The 22,043-nt window shown below is 42.9% G+C and overlaps 1 protein-coding gene across 1 annotated transcript in view; it reads right to left on the bottom strand.

Moving 5' to 3' along the window:
- XIRP2 (xin actin binding repeat containing 2) overlaps nt 1–13,421 on the bottom strand; it is a 157,564-nt gene extending 144,143 nt beyond the window's left edge. The window contains exon 1 of the mRNA XM_050916246.1: nt 13,154–13,421. Coding sequence (XP_050772203.1) covers nt 13,154–13,306 — 153 coding nt within the window. The 5' untranslated portion in view covers nt 13,307–13,421. The remainder of the gene's footprint in view (nt 1–13,153) is intronic.
- Between the last annotated feature and the right edge of the window lie 8,622 nt (nt 13,422–22,043).

Below are 22,043 nucleotides of genomic sequence, written 5' to 3' on the forward strand. Positions count from 1 at the left end.
TAAATGCTGAGAATTATTATTTCCCACTTAAAAAGAAGCTCTCCATTCCAAATAGATTTTAAAAGTAAAAAAGAAACTGTTTACTCCTGCAAGAATTGTGGAGCTTGCAATACTGAGTTTTACTGTCTTACAGCAAAGCAAACCTTTTCCTGTTCCTACTAAAAGTGACGCTGCTAGGGCTACTACTGATAACCAAAAAAACCTCCACCTTAAAATAACTTGAGAATATGAGTTAAACATAGTCTGTGGGATATTTTATGTGTTCTTTAAAGTGCTAAATAACACCATCAAGTTTTACATCCTATTTTACTGATACTTGCTACTTAATCTATCGAGTATCTAGTGCTAATGAAGGAGCTTTATTCAGATGGATTTTCACTTTAGTATGCAGATAAAAAGACTTTCTAGCATTTTTTATTATAAGGAACTGGTATATGAATTACATGGGAATCAGCATACATTATTTTGAACTCTTGTTTCTGGGCCAGAAAATTGTCAGTTTAAGTCACTCTGGGTGCTGCACATTAGACATGTCATCTCAAATGAGATATCAAACTGGCATCTCTTCTGTCCTTCTCAAGAGAATACTGAGGTATAAACTAAAGTTCCTGTGTCACTTTTTTAAAAATGTCCGGCTAGTAAACATTACACTATAGCACACTTACCTTTAACTATAAGAAAGAGAGCCAAATTAAAGCTGATCCCAAATCCAAATGCTACTGAAGCATGAGGGCTCTCAAGTTTGAGGCAAAAGATTCTAACTGCTCCAGGTATTTTTGAATCCAACCCTGATTCAATCTTTTGGGGAAGGTGAGCATTTCCCCTTCAGGTTGCTCTTCCCTCTAGGATGGATGGTAACAACAGCCAATGCCAATAGGCCCCCTGACCCACTGCATAAACCTTTCCTCAGAACAGCTACCGTTTTCTGCCCCATCTCTTCCATTGGCTGTTCTTTAGCGCCTCCTTCGTTCTTCCCCTAGGCTCTAGGAATAGAAGATTGGCTGATGGAGGGAAGTGCATGGACGCATTGGTGGGTGAAACAAAGTGACCACATGTCCTGGTTTTGCACATGATGGTACAGTGCACCAGGAACTTCTTTCAGAATGCCTGAAATGTCCTGGTTTTTCATTTCAACAATCCAAATTTGAGCGAGGAGGGATTAAAATACAAATGTTGGTTCAAGACGTGGCTACACCAAGTAAATTTGCTCTGTATTTATTAAAAACAGCGGAAAGAGTGTTCAGTGTGCTGAATGGTGTTTGGATTAAAGAGAAAAGTTGGATGAGCTGTAAACGCTATCAAAGCTGTTCTTTTGCTCAAACTTGATGTTAGCCCTTGTTCAGCAATTCCTGATAAACTCATTCAGAACACTAAGTACTGGGAAAAAATCCTCCACCCTGAGAAATATGCACGTGTCACTGTTGAGTCAGTAACTGGTAGCAATGAGACAAGCATATGTTTGCTCAGAAAAAAATGGTACGAATATTGCACAACTCTAAAAACTGCTGCCATAAAATTGTCCATGTTCTTGGCTTTGAAAATACGAGTGAGTGAGTGTGGGGGTGGGGGTGGATGTGTAGACTGAGAAGTCTCTTGTGGTAGCCAATACATAACAGATGTGTGCAGGCAGTACATACAGACTATACTGAAGAAAACAGACGCAATGAAGGGGAAAAAAGAGAGGGAGGAGTACTTTAGAAAAGAGAAAAAGTGAGAAATTGGGGATGAGGAAAGGGAGAGAAGAGGAAGAGGGGAGAAACTTATAGGGATGGGTAAGGTGAGAAAGAAGAAAGCAAAGACTGACAGCGGGATTCTTGTGAAAGAACTTGGCACAAGGGAGGGAGAACACAACACAAGCAAAAAAGGGGGAGATAGGAGGAGGAAAAATTGGACTGAATGTAAATGCACTGAAAGAGATAGAGGGGAGAAAGAGAAGTCCAGGGAATGAAAGGAAAAAAAGGAAAGAGAAGAAACGAAACCCAAGGTGTAAAAGTCGGTTATGATTTTTATTTGTAATAATTTTTAATGTTTTAAAATTTATAATAAATGTGCATGCATATTTGATTGTATATGCAATATCTCCATGAAATTCAACCATAAATCCCCTCAATTTAAAATATACCTGAGCACAGTATATAAATAAAGAATACTGGTGAACTGAGAGGACCTTAGGTCAATGTTCTTGTCCCTGGCAATCTTACCACATGCTCCTACATGCATGAAGTCATGGTAATGCTGGCAGCTGGCTAAACACATGCTCCTATATAAATTGTAACTATGCTGAAAGCTAGAGTTATTGTACACTCCTAAATAGCTTATCAACTTGTTAAAGTTGGCATTTCTTCATCTCATATTCCTACAGGCAGGGCAAAAAACATTCAAAGAGGAAAATGAGATGTATTTTTTTTAATTTGATAATGTCAGAAATGAGCAGTAATGAAGTGGAAGGAGTAAAACACTCCATATTCCTATAAGCCTTGAATCTGCAACCAAAACCAAAGGAAGTTTTTGTTATGTCACTGGAAAGGCAAAATATAATGAATTAGTCCTTCCCAAAACATGGCTGCCCAAACCCATCTCTAGAAATCGTTGTCTCAGTATCCTTTACCTCTCTTTTTGGAAAGCATTTTTATGTGAATAGTAAGGTGAAAGTCCATCTGATTAAAGCTCTCTCACTGCTATTAAATAGTTTGTATTAAGTAGTAGATACTAATAAAAGAAGGCAGTTGGGAAACTAACTCATAGTCTCTTGACAATAAATTTGGATAATCTCCATGTGAGAGTGATCATAAAATGCAGGCACTGTTTGCCTACCGTGTGTCTGGATAACCAAGATGTAATTTTGTTACTTTACTGGATCACATAGTAATTTACTCTGCTGAAGAACTGGGTTTGGGAATGATTTTGGCGCTTTCCTTTCCAATTAGGTGCATTACATTGGGAAGGCAGAGAGGCCAGTGGCCTGATTTCCAGAAATGATGTCAACACATGGGGTAGGAGGAAGAAATCAGAGTAAGATACTCTGAGATGTGTACAGCTATGCTCTATCCATGACTACTTGCCCACTGCCGTGCAAGTGTAGAGCACAACTATGAGGATTTACCCCTCTGTCTCTCTCCCACCACTTGTACAGCATAATCACCATGGTTCTGCTGCCAGGGGGACCTTCTTGGACCCAAATGTGGGGTTTGGGTTTGTTCGTAAGTGCAGACAGGTCATTATCTCTGTGAATCATGTAGTTTCGTGTAGAACAACATTCTAAACCAATAATGGATAAATCCATAAACTTAGGAATAAATAAAACACACACAGTGCAAAACAACCACCAGACAAAAACAGCTTAGGCCATCCAAACACTGAGAGAAAAATGTTAATTTTCATTATCCACAACAATTCAGACAGAAATTTCCATTACAGTATAAGAGAATCCTCCTCTCTCTCTTTATTGCCTTTATATACACCACAAATAAGAACCTTCAAATTGTTAAAGAAAAACCTTTGGTGGGTGTGGACCCTAAGAGCATCCCAAGTGCCAGAGGGAGAGGGGCTCGTCGAAGTTTCGGCTGCCCTGACCAGTTCAGTGTATCCCAATTCACTTATGTTATAATCTGTATCTAATAGGTGTTTTGTAAAGTATGGCGAGGTGTACAAATCATACCCTGGAACTGAAGGGATTAAGGAGCAATTCTGGGCCCAAGCAACCCCGCTCAGCCACATCTGCAGAGCATGAGGTAGAGCAGAAGTGAATGTTCCAGGAGAGAGTTGAACATTTCAGGGCAGATGGTTTTGGGACATTCAGGACTGGAAGTATTTTGAATTCACTTGACTAGCAGTAACCAGGGCTGGTGCAGACCACAGTTTGGATGTGATATAACAAGGAGACTGCTGGAGTCAGAGTTGCTGAATCAGGGTGCTCAACACACAGACACTCAGTCCATGCCAGTATGCTAGCTGGGAGCACCCAGAAAGGGAGCTAGAGCAGCAGAGCATTTTAAGGTAGTCAGGATCACAGGACAAGCAGTGACACAGCCTCTCACTTGTCTGGACTGCACCCCCAAAATGTGACAATAGGACTGTGACAGCTGCATTTTAGTTTATTAGTAGCATTTCTGTGACTGCTCCATTCTTGGTATTATGAGGCAGAACAATAGACAGTTGCTGTTACCCCAATACCTGGAGCTAGAGTCATAGCTCCAGTTAATTCAATTTATACCAGCTGAGACTTTGGCCCTTGGTCCTTTCTGACTCCCTCCAAGAATGGAGCAGACATGTAGCAGGAGTACTGTGCTGCATTCAGTTACAAAAATGGATAACCTGAATTTGTATGTAGTGGCTGTGTTTTAAATCTAATAATCTTCCACTGACACACTAAATACTTAATTAAGAAACAGACACTATTTGATCTTCATTTGATTTGAACGTAGTGTAACCTAGCAACAATATAGTCCATAGTATTATAGAGAAGTTTCTAAATGTTCAGGCTTATTAACATGTAAAAAAAAGATCTAAATTCTTTTTATCAAAATAAATCTTTCAATATGTAAACTGAGCTTTACTGTTTTTGTTTGGTTACCTTTAGCTTGGAAATAGATCTGCTTTTTAAAAACCAGTGCAATCTCAGGAATATTTTATGAGTATTTTTACACTGGAATTGTTCATTTCCGATGTAAGTGTATCTATTGTTAAAAATTTAGTTCATTTCAAAACAGTTGCATGGGTTGGGACTCTAGAAGTATTCCTCTGAAATCCATGTAGCATTGGTAATTAGTCTCTGAGGCTGCTCAACTGAGAAATCCAGGCGGGACAGAAGGTTATGGCAAATGACTTGCAGTAAGTAGTCTTTAATCATATAGTTCTCATTTCTTTTGTGCCTCTTGGAAAACTTTGAAAAGCATTCTATCTGAAAGCCATTCTCCTTAGATACCATATTTTCTATACCAGTCTCCCCTCATTCTTTATTATTAATAGTATCTTTTTGGTGTCTTTTCTTCTTAAATGTTTATTTGATCTGCTTATTCCTCACTTGAAGACAACAGTCTTAAAAATATCAACAAACTTAGGGCTTGTCTACACTTACATTTTATAGCACTCTAACTTGCTGGCTCGGGGGGTGAAAAATCACCACCACCACCACCCCTGAGCGCAGCAAGTCTGAGCACTTTAAAGCACTAGTGTAGACTGGCTCCAGATGCCGCGCTCCCAGCACTTGGAGCTAATCCCCTCATGGAGGTGGATTGCCAGGAGCACTGCCTCTCTCCCAGCACTTGCGCATGACCACACTCACACTTCAAAGTGTTCACGTGGCAGCGCTTTGAAGTTTCCAGTGTAATCATACCTTTATTTTGATGTCACAAACAGAATTAAGACTACAGGTAGAAAGTAACAGGGGCCGATAAACAAAGAATGCAGTCTCGTACAAATTTTACTGCTGGGGGAATGCTGTGCCAAAAATTTGAAAATTCTGTGCACAGTATTCTAAAATTCTGCAAAATTGAATGTATTTTATTTGTCAAAATAACATAATATAATCACACTGGTTTCAATTATTTTGGTAATTTATTTAAACTACAATATAGTGGATGAAGAATGGGAGTGTGATGCATTGGAAGAAATCTCCAAACCCTCTTGCCTAAAAGTAATGTAGCCAGGTTTGACCCTTTATTTCTAATTATTAGTCAACAAATATATGCAGCCATATGCTCAGTATTACATCATAGGTAAGGCTACATTTTAGTCACAGGTATTTTTAGTAAAAGTCATCGACAGGTCATGGGCAGTAAACAAAAATTCACAGCCCCTGACCTGTCTATGACTTTTACTATATACCCCTGACTAAAACTTGGTGGAGAGCGGCTCGGGGGGTGGCCAGGAGGATACTGCAGGTGCTTGGGGAGGGTGGCAGAGCTGGGGCAGACTCCGGCTCCTGGGAAGCAGCGACCTACAGCTCCTAGCTCCAAGTGCTGCCTCCGCTCCACCCCAGTCCCTGGTTTGACCATCCACACAGGCTGCTGCAGAAGTCATGGAGGTGACGGAACGTCATGGAATCTGTGACTTCAGGGACCTCTGTGACAAATACAGAGCCTTAATCATAAGCAACTGAAAAGCAAGTGAAGGCTGGGGAATCAAATTCACAATTTATATTGGCTACTGACCATCTCTAGAAAGGTCCTTTACACCAGTCTGGCAATGTAAAGGACCAATAAAACTTTTATACTTGTTTTATACTCCTGGAGGAATTTACAAAAACAATGGGAACAATTCATTAAGCAGACAGGCTGCTACACTCTGCTCTGCCTGAGGGGACAGAGCCTGCCCCACACTTATCTCCTCAGAAAACACCCTGAAGCTCTGCCCCTCCACGCCAAGTATGCTGCAGAGTGAGAGAGACAGAGTGTCTCTCTCTTTCTCTCACACATTCATGACTACCCATTCCCTCTTCTCCCCCTAAGTGGTGATTTACATCTCTACAGGCTGTTCCAGGCACCTGAATCGATCTGCCTGCACTGCCAGGGAGCACGCATGATGGCTCATGCAGCTTCCCTTTGCTTCACCGTCAGAAGTGATTTTTCTGCACAGAAGCAAAGAAATTTGCAGGGGACATGAATTCTGCGCATGTGCAGTGATGCAGAATTTCCCCAGGAATAAAATTTCCTTGGTAAGAAAGGATGAAGGAAGTTAGAGAATTATAAAAAGAGTCACTGTCAACCCCCTGAAGGTGTCTTTTGTTACCTGTGTCAAATACTAAAACAAGTCTCCAGAAGTAATTTGAGAGTAGTTTATTGCTACCTGTTCAAATCCTGCCTGCCTGCTGATTGTTGTAAATATTCAGGAAAAAATAAGAACATCCACAATATAGTGATCACTTCTAAAGAGCAGTTTCGGGTTTAAATATATAAGCTGGGGAAAAGTTGGGGGACTTACAGTGAATTTTCTTTTTGGACTGACACATAAATAACATGTAGCAGGGTGGTTACCCAGCTCCTGCCCTGAGGGGCTTAAAACTTACCTGGGGAAAGGTTGTGGCTGGGAGCTACTAAGCTGGGCTGACTGGGAAGTGGCTACAGCTGAGCCATGCCCCAATCAGGCCCCAGCTGGCCTGTATAAAAAGGCTGTGAGCCAAGAGTCCAAACAGTCTCTCCCTGTTTGTAGAGGGAGAAGGGCCTGGCTGTAGGGAGCTAAAGACAGGCTGAGGAGCTCCAGCCTAGAAAGCCCCAGGCTGTGGCCTAGCAGAAGGCCAACAGGTACTGGGGATTGCAGAGGGCAGCCTAGGGGTAGGCCAAGGCAACAGATCCAAACCCAGCCTTGCCAGTGATAAGTAGGCTGATACTGAAGTCTGCCCCAGGGTGTGGGGGCTAGACAATGACTAACAGTAGCCTGATATGGAGGTGATGCGGGGATAGTGGGTTGGGGGTTACCCTGGGAGGGGGAGACCTAGAACTGTCCAGGGATGGAAACAGGGGCTAGAGGACAGGTGGATCACCAGCCTGCAGAGGGTGCTCCTGGCTGGTAAAAGAGCTAATTCCCTGAGAGACCAGCAGGACGTGCTGCAGGGGTGAGTCTGCACCCCTACAAACAAACTATAAAAACCTGAAAATATTTAAATGGAATGTCAGCTTTAATTATGCAGCTTGTTGTACAAGTTGTTTTATCTTCTTATTGCCTTTGCCAGTATGAAAGTGCTCATACATTCCTAGGTTTAGTGCAGAGTAGGCATTTGATTAAATTACACTCAAAATTGCATTCTTAAACTGTTTTCTACCTCCTAAAAAATATGCATGATGCATTGCCACACTTCACAGCAATTTATCTCATGACATACCCTAAATGACTTACAGTGACATAAAACAAGTTAGCACACTATTAAGTGTCATAAATCATTGATATTCAGTAACTTCCAGAGAGAAGAAACATTAATGGAGTTTGAATGAGTTTCAGGTGTCTGAAACCCAGTGAGTTCTATCCATTAAACATGAAGAAAGGACTACATAGGAGAATCCTTTTTGGGTTAAGTAGAAAAATGTATGTCATTTACATATTTTAAAGGTATTGCATTAAGACAAACAAATATCAATAGGGCCATAATAACAAAGTTAAGATTAGATGTTCATAAAGGTTCATTCTGCCCTTAAAATCCATGAATCAATACTGCACAAATATTTAGGCATATATTTTCCCTTTGATGCAAGTACCTAACTATGATGGGTGTTCACTGAAAGTGATTCACTCGTTTTTGTTTTTAAATTTAGGATGTGACACTTCAGATCTGAGCACAAATGGAGTGACAGCATTTGATAGTTTCTGAAGAAACTTGCGTCTTCATAAAGCATTTTTAAATTAATCCTAACTTCTTTCTTTATGTTCACACCTAGTCCATGAATGGAAATGGGGAGGAAATGTGCTTGCAAAGAAAGTTTGATTTGTTCCAGCCTGCCTTGTTGTTGTCAGTGAAAGCCAATGCCTGGAATGACAGCAGCTTTCTCAGGCGAAAGAGAGTCAGTATTGCTTTATATCTTTGTCTTGTGGCTGGCATTTCATTTCAAATTCTTGTACATCAATGTGACATGCCTAAATAAGATGGGATTGCAGTTGCCTTTCAAAGTTTTTAAAAGTATGTAAATATTTTTGCTTGGGAATTCTGCCATCAGTCCATAATGTCTTGTCCAACAGAAATAAAGCACTAGACAGAAACTGTAGCAAACTATATAACAGAGTTGTCAGGCTGGCAAATAATGCCACTTATTCGCCATTCAAATTGCAGTCTCTCAAGCCTAATTAAAGCCCGATCTGGACACAAATCTAACCTCAGCACAGGCAACCTAAGAATGTCTAGACCTTTTCAGACCTGATCCAGACATGATGCTTCTCCCTAAACCTCTGTGAGTGACACTGCCACCATCTCATCATTGGGGCTCAACCTAGTAGAGGCTTCCCATGCTCAGCGCCTTCAGGATTGGTGCAGTGGTGGCTGTACCCCGCTCCTGCCAGCCACAAGCACCTCTCTTCACTGTGTGTGCTGCAGAACGAAAGGTTCTGTAACTTGTTGGTACAATCCCTGTGCAACACATACACTGCACAGCAAGGTAGATCCAACCAGCACAAGTGGGGCACACAGCCACACCCATTTGAACCACTTGGGCAGGAGGGAGGAGGAGCTACAACTACTTGACCTGAGCCCAAGAGGGTCAGATTGTTTTCTGACTCAACCAAAGCAGCCACTTATAGTTTGGGTCCCACTGAGTTCAGGTCAGGTTGCAAGGCTCTAATTCAAAATGATCCAAACCCAAATAACGCCAACAGAAAAAAATTTAAAATATATGAAATATATCTTGAAGATATTGGTCAAAATTTTCAGGCATGGGGATCTATCTGCCTCAGTGCACCATCTAAGCACTTCCCAAGTCAATTAGGTCTGTTTGGTGAGGTCCCTACTGGACTTCATGAGTCTTCTGCTCTTCTCCCTTCCCTGATAGATGACTGTATTTTTAGGCCTTACACATATGTGGGCCTTTTTTCTCTTTTGCCCTTCCTCCATTATTTTGTCTGTGGTAGAAAAGTTTTGTCAAAGAGGGAGAGTTTTGCAGTATTCCTAGAAAGTGGTCAGACTCCAGATTAGTCTGACATCCTCTGGAAGTATGTTTCAAAGACTAACCCTACCCCAGCCAAAAACAATTTGTCTCCAGCTTCTACGCGCTTTGCCCTGACTTTTGATGGCTGGCTGTATTGTCCTAGAAAAGCATAGCGTCTTGCTGGCTCATGAATGGAGATGTGGTTGCTGATGTCACTGAGTGCTGACCCAGTGATGGCCTTGAAAAGTATAATGCCCAAAGTTAGTCACCTAGATCCAGATTTAGGTACCTAATTTGATGTGGCCTGATTTTCAGACATTCTAATTACTTGCCACTCCTACTGAAATCAGTAAGAGTTGTGGGTGGTCAGTACTTTGAAAAACAGACCAATCTGGTCTATGTGCCAAAATATTGATCTAGGTACCTAACTTCAAGCAACCACATCTGAAAATTTGTCCATTACTTATATTAATGTGCCTAAAATCCCCTCTTTTACCAGATCAGTTCCTTCGTTCTTCCTTAACATTGTGACTGCTGCTTTTTGTAACTCTTTACCTGCAATAATGTGTCAACTTTCATTTTTTATTATTTTAGAAAATCGAGAGTATCAAATACTCACCCCAGCTTTTTCAAGATACTCTGACTAAACCACTGTCACTATGCAAGTGGTTTGAGCCAACACCTTTCACTTTCCTAGATATTTTTGCTGGTTTTCTTTACATGTAGATTTCACAGTGCTTTTATATTTCCTTTAAGTGACTGATGTTTAGATGAGCATTCAAACAGCATAAAATCTGTGCATGGATTTGTTCTTAGTGGCATTGGTGTCTCCTATTCCCTTTTTATGTAAGCCATTTAGACCTGTTGCTTGTGTACAAGGAAATAAATGAACTTTGTACAGTAAACTCCTATCCGCTGGTTTAAGGACCCTAACTAGAAACAGATCTGTATTGGAGCCAAACCCTACAGCCATTAATCAGGGTCACATGCTTCCCATTCTCAAACAAAAGTACATAAGGGAAACATATGCCTTCTAAGATGCACAGTGCATCAAGAACTACTAATTTATGATATCTTCCCGTCATGAATGGCTTGACATCAGATAGACTCTCTCGTATCAGCCTACAAACAGGGAAGACCAGAGCAAATCTCAAACCAAACAAATACTCTCTCCAGCCCTGCATACCTCGGCACCTTCCAGCCTATCCTCTTGCCTCAGCAATAGCAGCACAATTTATAGCGTATATTGCCACTGGCATACCAGCCCCATACCACCCATCTCACCATGGTCTCTGAAAACTATAAGATAGTTATTGCTGTTTGGGACAGCATTGTAAGAAGAAGAACATGTTCAAAGTCTCTGCCTATAGCATGTTCCCCTTTGAACATGCCTTCCTCTGCCAAGTGAAGTAGAGTATCACATTCTTGCAGCAGAGGGAACGGGGAACATATATTAGCCATTTTTTTCCTCCTTGATTGTCCAACAGTTGACCTGATCCTTTCTACTCTGTGATAATTGAAGGAAGCATATGCTTTCACAGACAAAACTTCCACTGACTTCAGCAATAACAGAAGTATTCCCTATTCTGATAAATTATTAAATACAAGTAAACATAACTATTTGGAAAATCTAGTTTTTATCCCTAATTACAGAGGATGGCTTATAATATGTCTCCTACATTATGCTGGCTGTACAGATTTACTCTTCCTTTGGGTGAAACTCACCACAGAAGAGCAACATAAGAGTTTCTGCACTAGTCTAGGCACAATCTGATTTTTTAAAAAAAGTGTCACTGAAGTACAAGCAGGGATGGATCTCAGACTAGTCATCATGTGGCTTTAGTAGACCTAACACCGCAGGGGCTGCAGCATATACTCCATCTAAGATCCATATAGGCTGAGATAGTAGTGATGGGGTGGATTTTAGCCCCTAGCCCCAAACACCTGCACACTTAATCTCCACAAAGCCTGGTTGCTCAGACTTGATATCTAAGTAGCATACACATGTCAAGAAGGCAACTAGCTAGGATGGGCAGGGATGGTGTCCCTAGTCTCTGTTTGCCAGAAACTGGGAATGAGCGACAGGGAATGGATCACTTGATGATTATCTGTTCTGTTCATTCCCTCTGGGCCACCTGCACTGGCCACTGTCTGTAGACAGGATATTGGACTAGATGGACCTTTGGTCTGACCCAGTAGGGCCGTTCCTAACTAACCATATTTAGTTTTTATTTTTTTTATTTTAAAACAGATATATGAGACCTCTGGGAGGGAAACTGTGATTCATGTTTGCCATATGCTTGGACAATTTCCATTAATAGTTCTGTTAAGTGACCTTTATTTCATGTCTGTAGTGATGGTAACCACAAATATATGGCACATACTTTCCAAACAGACCCAACCTTCTCTCCTCCCAGCCTTAAGTCTTTCTTTTAATTCAACTTTATTAAAACACATTCACTCTATCACAGAGTGACTTCATTTTCTTTTCTTGTTGGAAAAGCTGAAATTCTTTTTCTGATTCCAGAAATTTGTCCATAACCTTGGGAAAGTCACTTCCATTCTCTGTTAAATGGGACTAATGATACCAACCTTTGTAAATCACACTGAGATCCGCAGATGAGAGCCAGGTATTAATAAAAAGAATTCATTGGGTCCAGGTGGGAAATAAAGATCTCATGGAACTACTTGTAGGGGGGAAAAAAACCCTCTCAAATGGCCCATTTTCTTTCAGTAAAAGTCTTTAAAGCAAGGTAGTGTGTGAACTATTGTTGAGTGCACAGTGCCTACCTCCTTTGCTACACAGTTCCTGTACTGCCTATCTAACTTATTATTGTAAAGCACCTGGGGGCACCTAGAGTCGCAGAGGAGCTAATTAAGACAAATTCTATTCTATAAATAAAATTGCGAAGTTAACAATGTAACTGAGCATCCTTAGTAACTTTTCCCCATAACTTTTCATATCTGTACTGTAGATGACAGAGCATTAAAATTGCTTCCCACAATGAATTCACATAATACATAAGAAATCCTAACCATGTACTCTATCAATGCTTTAGTGTACTCATTGATCTTACCCTCATTTCATAAAATGCTTCATGTTATATTACTTCATTTCCCCCCTTTCCCTTGCTGAGATTTTGGCCACTGCTCCATCTCCCTCTGACACACAGACAATACTAATGTTCAGGTTTGGACTTAACATGGCAGAATCAATTAGAGTCAGAGTTGGAGCTCTTCCTCCGTCCCTGTGCTATGCATAGAGGCAAGGCAGAGGTCTGAAACCTTAGGTACCTACAGCCACAAGGGGGAAAAGATGGAAGAACCACCACCTCTGTGATTTCCTTTACCCTAGTCCCTGGGGTCCAGGTCCATAAAGGTGTTTAGTCAGGGCCCTTGGTGGCTGGCTCCTTCCATTACTTGGACCGTGGGGCCGATCAAGCAGCTGGGAAGAAGCAGGCTTGGACTAGTGTGTGCAGCCCTCGCTTGAGTTCAGCGGCAGGCCCTGGTCTGGCCCACGGGAAGTTTCCCGGGGGCTGCCGATGGCTGGGGGAGACGCGTGTCTGGCACCTGCCCGCGGCTCTTACCTGCCCGACTCCCGCTGCCGCGCCGCTGGGGGTCTCAAACTTGCTCCTCAGCTCCTCCCAGAGGATGGGGAAGCGCTCCAGCCTGCGGCGGCCGTCCCGGGGCTCCTCCTTGGCCACTTCAGCCCCCACGCTGGCCCGCGGCGCTTTCTCCATGGTGCTGCTGCCGCTGCCGCCGCCGCGGCTCTTATCCGGCGGCCGGCTCTGAACTCGCCCCTCTTGGCCGCCAGCTGCAGCTGCTCGGGTCTGCTCCTGCCGCAGGGCGTCGGCCGCTGCTGCTGGCGCGGGACAAGCTCTCCTCCCCTCCGGGGTTTGCGAGCGCCTGCGGCGGCGGCCTCCCGCGGAGCCCCCCCGGGGCCCGGCTCTCAGCGCATCCCCCGACTCCCACTGCTGCTTGAGGCGCTCCAGGGAGCCCTTCTGGATCGGGAACTTCGCCTGCTCCAGGGCGCCCTGCAAAAGCACCACGCGGCGGGGTCAAAACACGTGGCACCAACGCGTGTAGGACACAGCCGCCCGCCTAGCCGGGGAGCCTAGCGTGCGATGGGACCCCACAGGCGCAGCGACACATGGCCCAGCCCAGGCTGCTCTCCGCCCCGAAGGTCAGGTCAGCCCAGAACGCACTGGGAACTCTTCTTTGCAGGAGGGCAGGCGCTGGAAGTGCAGCGTCAGATTGTCAATGACATAAGCAACTTCCCAAGGGAAAGAAAGGTTCCCCAGCCTGCAGGAAACAGGAAAAGCCTATTGCCCTTCATTTCCTTAGATGCAGCACAGAGCCACCAAAGAACTGTTATGTGGAAACTCCTTATTGTTAAGTGCTGGGAAAAGCATCACTAATAACCTCAACTCTAAAAACAAACATTGCTCAAGTTCATGGTCTGGAGCACTTCCAAGATTTCCTGGTCTAGAACAAAGCCCTATCATAAACACATCACTTGAAATTAAGTAACATTTTTCACTTTCACTATTTTTCACTGTGGTGCAACCATTCCGAATGGAGCCCATCTGCAAACAAGTCTTTCAGAGTCAGACCCACATCCACAAAGGTATTGAGGGTCCTCACTTCCATTGACCAAAGCCATCTATGCTTTCATAAATACCCTAGATGCAGAGATATTAAGTGTTAGAAAGCAGTTATTGCGCATTGTATTTGGATAACTATTCAGGACTGTTTAAGATACAGTAAATTAAAATTTCAAATGTATATAGCTGAACTAGCTAGAAGAATGGGGTGTGCACACGTGCCTGGAGATGACTGGACATCAGTAGTGGGGTTTTTGCAATCAAACCGATCTAGTGCCTTAAAAGTCTCTCTCTCCTGTGGAGGATTTCCTACCCAGCACTGTGAATTCCACTGAATAACAGGCAGTTCCTTTTAAAAAAGGCATTACTTTCCCACAGAACAGAAGGAATTGTCCAGCTCCAATGGATTTGGGAAAGGAAGGACCATTTTTGTTCATGCGAGGCCTGAGTCATCAGTCGCTGGAATTTAGCTTGAACACAAGAAGTACAAAGCCTTTGTACACAACTTTATTAAAAATGTAGCACTAGAGACCTGCTAAAAGAACTGCAGTCCTCAATATTTTAATGAGTAAGGGAGCTATTCTGGGCTGGATTCCTACTTCTGCAAAATCCAGGCTGAAAAACTGCAATAGTAAATTCATCTGGAGCTGTCCCTCTCTTTGGCAGACCTCACTGGCAAGACTTGGATAGAGCCCAACTACACACTTTAAAAGAGGGCCTTCTCCACTTTGGAACATCTGCCCCTATAGCCATAGTTGGGTGCAAGGTGCATTAATTTGGACCCATAAAGGTGAAGATGTGCCTTTTTATATTTCAGTAGTTTTGTTATGATGTAGGAGGGATGTAAAAGGTGTCTTATTAACTGTCACAACTGATGATTGGTGATCTCATCAGGATGGTTAATAAGAGATTTGATTCAAGGCCACACACTGTCCATGTTACTATAGGATGCATCTGCACTAATGACACAGTTGCATTGTTATATCTTTATTCTAGAGAAATTTTACTTTTCACTGTATGTACAGTTAGAACTTCCAGAGACACAGACCACTAAGAACTTTCAATTTGCCAGTTACTGCATCTGTGACTGGGAGGGTGTTACTTGAACAGAGAAAGGTAGTTGAAAAATATGTACAACTTCATGTCTGCTCTGCAGATTGAAAGGAGGAAAGGAGAAATTTAAAAGATTATACCTATCTGTTCCATCTGTCTAATAATTTCCTGTTGAACTCATTGCTGTTGGAATATCTGAAGTTCTATAAGTTTACTTTATATACGGGGTGGGCAAGCAGTGTGCAATTAAATATATCTCAGAAAGTGATACTGTTACTACAAACTTAGCTCAAAGACCCTATGAGAAATGGACATGAGTCACTAAATACTATCTTTCTAAATTAGTGCAACCAATGAATGATCAACAAAGATACATTTTACTAAATATACCAATGAATGCATGTTCAGCCATGAAGTCACTATATACTATAAATAAATAAAAAGAAAGTTATATCTTTTCTTTTTAAAGAGTAAAGATCAAAAGATCAAGTAAAGATCAAAAAGGGACTGTCCTGTATTTTAGAGGATTGAGTTAAGAGGAGCAAGTGACAACTGACAGTATAAAACAGCTGAGTCTAAGAGAGCAGCATCTCCTTCATGAGAGCAGTAATACAGTATTGTCAATGTAATCTTCTTTCCTGTGCGTCTAAGTTGATAGGATAGCATACTAGGTCATTACAGGACACTGAGTATTGCTGTTACATTTTAACATCTTTTAGTACCAACTTGTCTATTTGGAAAAGATTAAAATGGTGGAGCTAGTTAGTTATTTAATTTTGGAAAATACTGTCTGAGGCTTTCTAAAAAAGTATTAGCTAGTCCTGCTGGACATAGGTGGAAGTAGTTTGAGGATTAACCTGATTCCTAGTCATGGCTAGGACAAGGGCTATGGTTTCTGTTCCAAATAGATATGTCTAAGAAACATGTGGGTGAAGTGTGGGCAAGGACCGGGCAAAGGTTGGGCCTGCTCCTGCACCAATCAAAGTCAATGTCAACATGCCTGTGACCTTTAATGGGCACAGTATTTGGCCTCATGGCAAGTTCCATCACAGTAATAATGTTTGGAGAGGTTATTTTTATGCATTGCTTACTGAGATGTAGTATGTATTAAATGCAGTGGAATTATTTGTGATATTTTTAAAAATAAAACTGCAAGTTTTTCAGACTCAGAAGAAAAATAGTTTTGTTTTATTTTGGTTTTTTGTTTTCTTGTGGGAAACCAGGTAGGTGGTAAAGTTATGTTACAAAATGTATGTTCCTCCATATGCAAGAAAAGAATTGGGAAAGCATCTCATAACTTTTCATGGATCAGGTTCTAAAGTATGATTCCAGCCAAAATTAGTTTATCTTTAATGCAGTGATGGCCAGCAGGTGTATTATGGGCTACAAGGTGGGCACTTAGGGCCTGATTCAAAGTCCATAGAAGTTAATGGAAAGACTCCTATTGATTTCATGAGTCTATATAGTTTTCTGTGGCCTGTGATAAGCTCTCGGATCTGCGGTAGCCTCACTTCCAAACCCTCTTCCATGCAGTGTCTTAAGTTTAGTTCAACTGTGATTTTTTTTACAGCCTAAGTATTGGCGGGGGGGAAACTATTCTCACTCATGGTTCCATCAGTATTTTGGTTTCCCATATCCATTAAGAAAATCAGGAATCAGATTTGCCATTGTATAACTCCAACTTTATACCAGTGTAATTCCATTGAGATTAATGAAGTTACGAATGGCATAAAACTTGAATAACGCAATGATGACTCAGATACCCAGGGTGCTTTCATTATCATAGCATCTTGGTAGGGAACTTATTGCCACACAGCAGAATATCAGTTCACTATACGAAAAGAAAGGAAATGGGGGTGAGAAAGCTAGGAGGGCAGAAATAGTTAATTTCAACACAGATGGGCTTGTGTAAATCCACCTCCATGCAAAAAAAGAAAATAAATTAAAAAGGAGGTGGATTGGGGAATAGATTTACTTAAAAACATATGGACCAAATTCTGCTTTTGATAATGGCTGTGTAAATCTAGACCACTGGTCTGACTGATAACAGATTTTGGCACATCTGTTTAAAGGTAAAGCAATGTTTAATTAGTTATCTTGTTCTTGGACCACTGCTGATACCAGACTACTGAACACTGGCGGTCCCATTTGTGAAAGTGATTTATAGATGCCTTCTCTGTAGCTCACTATGTTTGGCTCCTTGTAACAGCCTTGTAAAAATAGAAGGAGGATGTTATTTTGCCATTTGTTTCCCACAGCTATAAACATAATTTAACAAAAACCACTGCATTTTTACACTACATTGTCTGTGATATATAGGATCATAGCAATTAGAGACAGAAAGGGCCCATTAGATCATAGAGTCCTCCTCCACCGCCAGCAAGAGCAACAATAATCCCCTGGAGAGGAAGTATCAGACATTAAGCTGATATTACAGTAGAGAGAAAAGACTTATTAAATCTTAGCTAAAAGGCCAAGAAGAAGTGATGCAGTTTTTCAAAGCCCTAAAAACATAAACCTTTAAATGCAACATATACATGCTGAACTTTTAAAACCAGATCCATTATAATATAGCTAATACAATCAGTGAAAGGTTCAATGTGTTGATACTGTATAAATATGTTAATTGGCTAGTGAATTAAGTGTGTTATTCAGATATTTTATTTTTAATATTGCCAGCAGCATTGCTGTCTATCATGAATGCAAGTGCACAATTAGGGAGAATTTCCAAATAGGGTGGGGGCTAATGAATGAATGCTGGATAATCAGTGTGAGCTGCAATGAAGGTTGTTATGACAGGTGCATGCTGTGTTTTCTCAGATTTGATACAACTGTCAGTACTGCAGGGAGAGAGACTGCATTTTAATGCAAATTTGAGTTACAGGTCATGTATGGCTGTGACAAAAAACCTGCTTGCTTCTTCATATAGCCAGAGAGCACATGCCAGTGTACAGATAATCTATGTGCTAATTCTTCCACCATGAAAAATATTAAGGCTGGATCAACAAAGGACCTTAGGCAGTGCAATGTATAGCAAATCACTTTTAGGTGCCTAGAAAATCAGAGGAACAACACTGCAACCAACAAAGCCACAGGGCATGTCTACACTTAATTTAAAATGACATCCATCTGCTGTAGAAATTAAGTCAGTTGGGCACGTCCACACCACACTTACTGTGTTGGTGGAGTGCATCCTCATTAGCAGCGCTTGCATCGATGCACAGAGCAGTGCATCGTGGGTATGTATCCCACAGTGCAACTAGCTGTAGGTGTTTTGGGGAAGGGCTTGCAATGCCTCACGGAACTAAAACATTGTTGTGGGGGGAATGGGAATATGGCTTTGACCTTCCATGATGCAGTATTCTCCCTCCCTCCCTTCTTTGGTATCAATGGCAAAAAACCCATGCTTTTTCATGCCTTTTTTCAAAAGCCTGGCTTTGCCACGTGTATGCCATAGCCCAAGAAGCATGGACCCCATTTAGCTGTGCACTCTTGCTGTGAGTTTTGCAAACACCTCGCGCCTTATCCTGCAGTATTTCCAGAGCCGAGGCAGGAGCCACCATGTGGAACATTGCTATGTCATTCAAGCAGCCAGGCTGCAAGTCATAGAACAAAACAATTCACAGTTTCTGCTGGCAGTTGCACAGCAGCTGAACACAGTGTAGCACCGTTTCTGGTCCTGGGAAACATGCAGGAGTGGCGCCAGAGTTTCTGGCACCCTAGGCAGAATTCAGGGGGCAGCATTTTGTGCGCTCCCCACAGGGAGTGTGGGAGCTTTCGGTTCCACTCCCATCACGCCGCCGAAGAAGGACCCTCTGCCGAAATGCCGCAGGAGACAGTGGCAGTCATTGAGCTGCTCAATTGCCTGCCGCTGCTTTCCGCAGCACGTCAGCAGAAGGTCCTTCTTCGGCGGCGCAACAGGAGCGAAACCGGAAGCTCCCATGCGCCCCGTGGGGAGCACACAAAATGCCGCCCCTCAAATCCTGGTGCCCTGGGCAACTGCCTAGAGTCGCCTAATGGAAGCGCCGGCCCTGGAAACAAGCACTGACTGATGGGATTGCATCATTAGGCAGCTATGGGATGACGAGCAGAGGCTGCAGAACTTTCAGATGCAGAAGGCCATTTCCCACTTTTTGTGAAGAGCTTTCCCAAGGTCTGAAGCACAGCAATACTAAAATAAGACCTACTCTGACAGTGGAGAAGCAAGTGGCAATTGATCTGTGAAATCCTGCAACACCAGACTGCTACTGGTCAGTGGGGTATCAATTTAGAGTTGGTAAATCCACCGTGGGAGTTCTTGTGATCCAAGTTTCCAGGGCCATTAATCAACTTCTGCTAAGACAAGTAGTGACTCTGGGCAATGTACAGGACATAGTGGATGGTTTTGCCGCAATGGGGTTTCCTAACTGTGGTGAGGCGATAGACAGAACACATATGCTATCTTGGCACTAGATCACCTTGCCAAAGAATACATAGACTGAAAGGTTTCAGAGTAGCAGCCATGTTAGTCTGTATCCACAAAAAGAACAGGACTACTTGTGGCACCTTAGAGCCTAACAAATTTATTTCAGCATAAGCTTTTGTGAGCTATAGCTCACTTCTTCGGATGCATAGAATGGAACATGCAGACAGGAGATATTTATACATACAGAGAACATGAAAAAGTGGAAGTATGCATACCAACAGGAAGAGTCTAATCAATTGAGATGAGCTATCATCAGCAGGAGAAAAAAAAAGACTGAAAGGGATACTTTTTAGTGGTCTTGCAAGCACTGGTGGATCACCGGGGACATTTCACCAACATTAACATAGGATGGTTAGGAATGGTGCATGACACATGCATCTTTAGGAACACAGGTCTGTTCAGAAAGTTACAATCAGGGACTTTCTTTCCAGATCGCAAAATAACCACTGATGATGTTGAAATGCCAATAGTGATCCTGGGAGACCCACCCTACCTCTTGCTTCCATGGCTCATGAAGTCATAAACCAGCCATCTGGATAGCAGTAGGAGCAGTTCAACAATAGGCTAAGCCAGTGCAGAATGGTGAAGGAATGTGCCTTTAGATGTTTAAAAAGTCACTAGCGCAGTTTGCTTACTAAATTAGACCTTAGTGAGAGCAATATTCCCATTGCTATTGCTGCCTGTGGCGTGCTCCATAATATCTGTGAGGAAAAGGGAGAGAGGTTTCTGCAGGGATGGGCTGTGGAGGCAGATAGGCTGGAAGCTAATATTGAGCAGCCTGATACCATGGCTATAAGAAGAGCCAGTGAGGAGCTCTGCATCTCTCGGAGGCTTTGAAAAGCCATTACCATAATGAGCAACAGTAATGTGTGCTGCTTATCTGCTTTGTGGCTTCCCATACCATCCCCTCTGTTGCATCAGTTTCCTTGTACCTCCTTTTCCCTTCCTCAAGATCCCATGCTTGGAATAAATAAAGAGGATTGCATTCTTGAAATGTTGACTTTTATTGCACAAACAAAAAGAAAAGGAAAATAATTTAACCTCAGGCAAACGGTGTGAAAAAATTGGAAGGGGAAAATCTAAGTCAGCTTGTCCATGAAAGCACAGAAGTCTTGCCATCAAGGGTCTTCAAATGGCCACCTTTTCTTCTTAGTAACCTCCCCCGGTGTTGACTGGAAGGGATAATTCACCTCCCACCGCCCAACCGCACACACACACCTCTCCTGGAATGTTTGGGGGAGGGGGATTGGGAACAAGGCAATGTTTGCAGGTCCTTGTGCAGAGGCTGCAGAGGGAGTCTAACCTCAAGCTGTTTTTCTTGAAGCTCAACCAGACTCCTCAACGTGTCTGATTGGTCCTTCATAATCTGCAGCACCTCATCCTGCGTGGCACATTCATATTCCTGGGATGCCCTGCTGCTCTCCATGTACATGTTCAGTTTTTCAGACAATTAAATTCTCCAGGCTCTGAGCTTTGTGTCAGCTGTTCCAGAAGTGTTCATTATCCCACTGAACATGTCATCACACATTCTCTTTTTCCATCTTCCAATCTGTGAAGCCTATCTGCTGGTATGGAGGATGTGCTGAAGGCCAAGCTTTCCACTGTAAGGCATGCATAGAACCAGACAACCATTGTCATTGCATTACCTGGGTCCAGGGGTGAAAGTAACTTAAAGGACTTACCAGTACAGCAGAGTCCTGACCAGGGGGGCAGAGCCTCAACCAGAAGGGGCAGGGCCTCAACCTGAAAAGGCATGGCCTTTAAATCCAGATTTAAAGGGGCTCCAGCTGTGATAGCCACCTGAGCTCTGAGGCTCCCAGACATCGCTGTGACACTGGGACTATGGCAGCAGGGCTCTGGTGGCGATTTAAAGGGCCTGGGGCTCCAGCCGCTGCTACCACAATGGAGCCCTGGGCCCTTTAAATCACTCCAGAGCCCCAGGCTGCCGCCGCTACCTCAGGGCTCTGGCAGTGGGGCCTTGTCAATGATTTAAAGGGCCCCAGGCTCTGGCCACTGTGGGGAGTCCCGGGCCCTTTAAATTACCGCCAGAGCCCCAGGACTCCCAGCTGCTCTTGCTACCCCAGGGCTCCAGCAGCAGGGCTCTGGCGGCGATTTAAAGGGCTCCAGGCTCTGGCTGCTGCCAGGATCCCCAGACCCCTTAAATCAGTGGCCAGGGAAGCTGCCCCCCTGCCAGTATGATTGGCGGTGTACCGGCAAGAGCCGGTACACCATACCATACCATACCGTACCAGCTTACTTTCAGCTGTGCCTGGGTCTGGTACAAGGTTGCTATTTAAAAGTCACTCCCCTTATTACACTTTAATGCAAGCCAGAATGTAATCTCTAGCTATTCAA

This window comes from Gopherus flavomarginatus, chromosome 10 (genome assembly GCF_025201925.1).
Source record: "Gopherus flavomarginatus isolate rGopFla2 chromosome 10, rGopFla2.mat.asm, whole genome shotgun sequence".
NCBI classification, from domain to species: domain Eukaryota; kingdom Metazoa; phylum Chordata; order Testudines; family Testudinidae; genus Gopherus; species Gopherus flavomarginatus.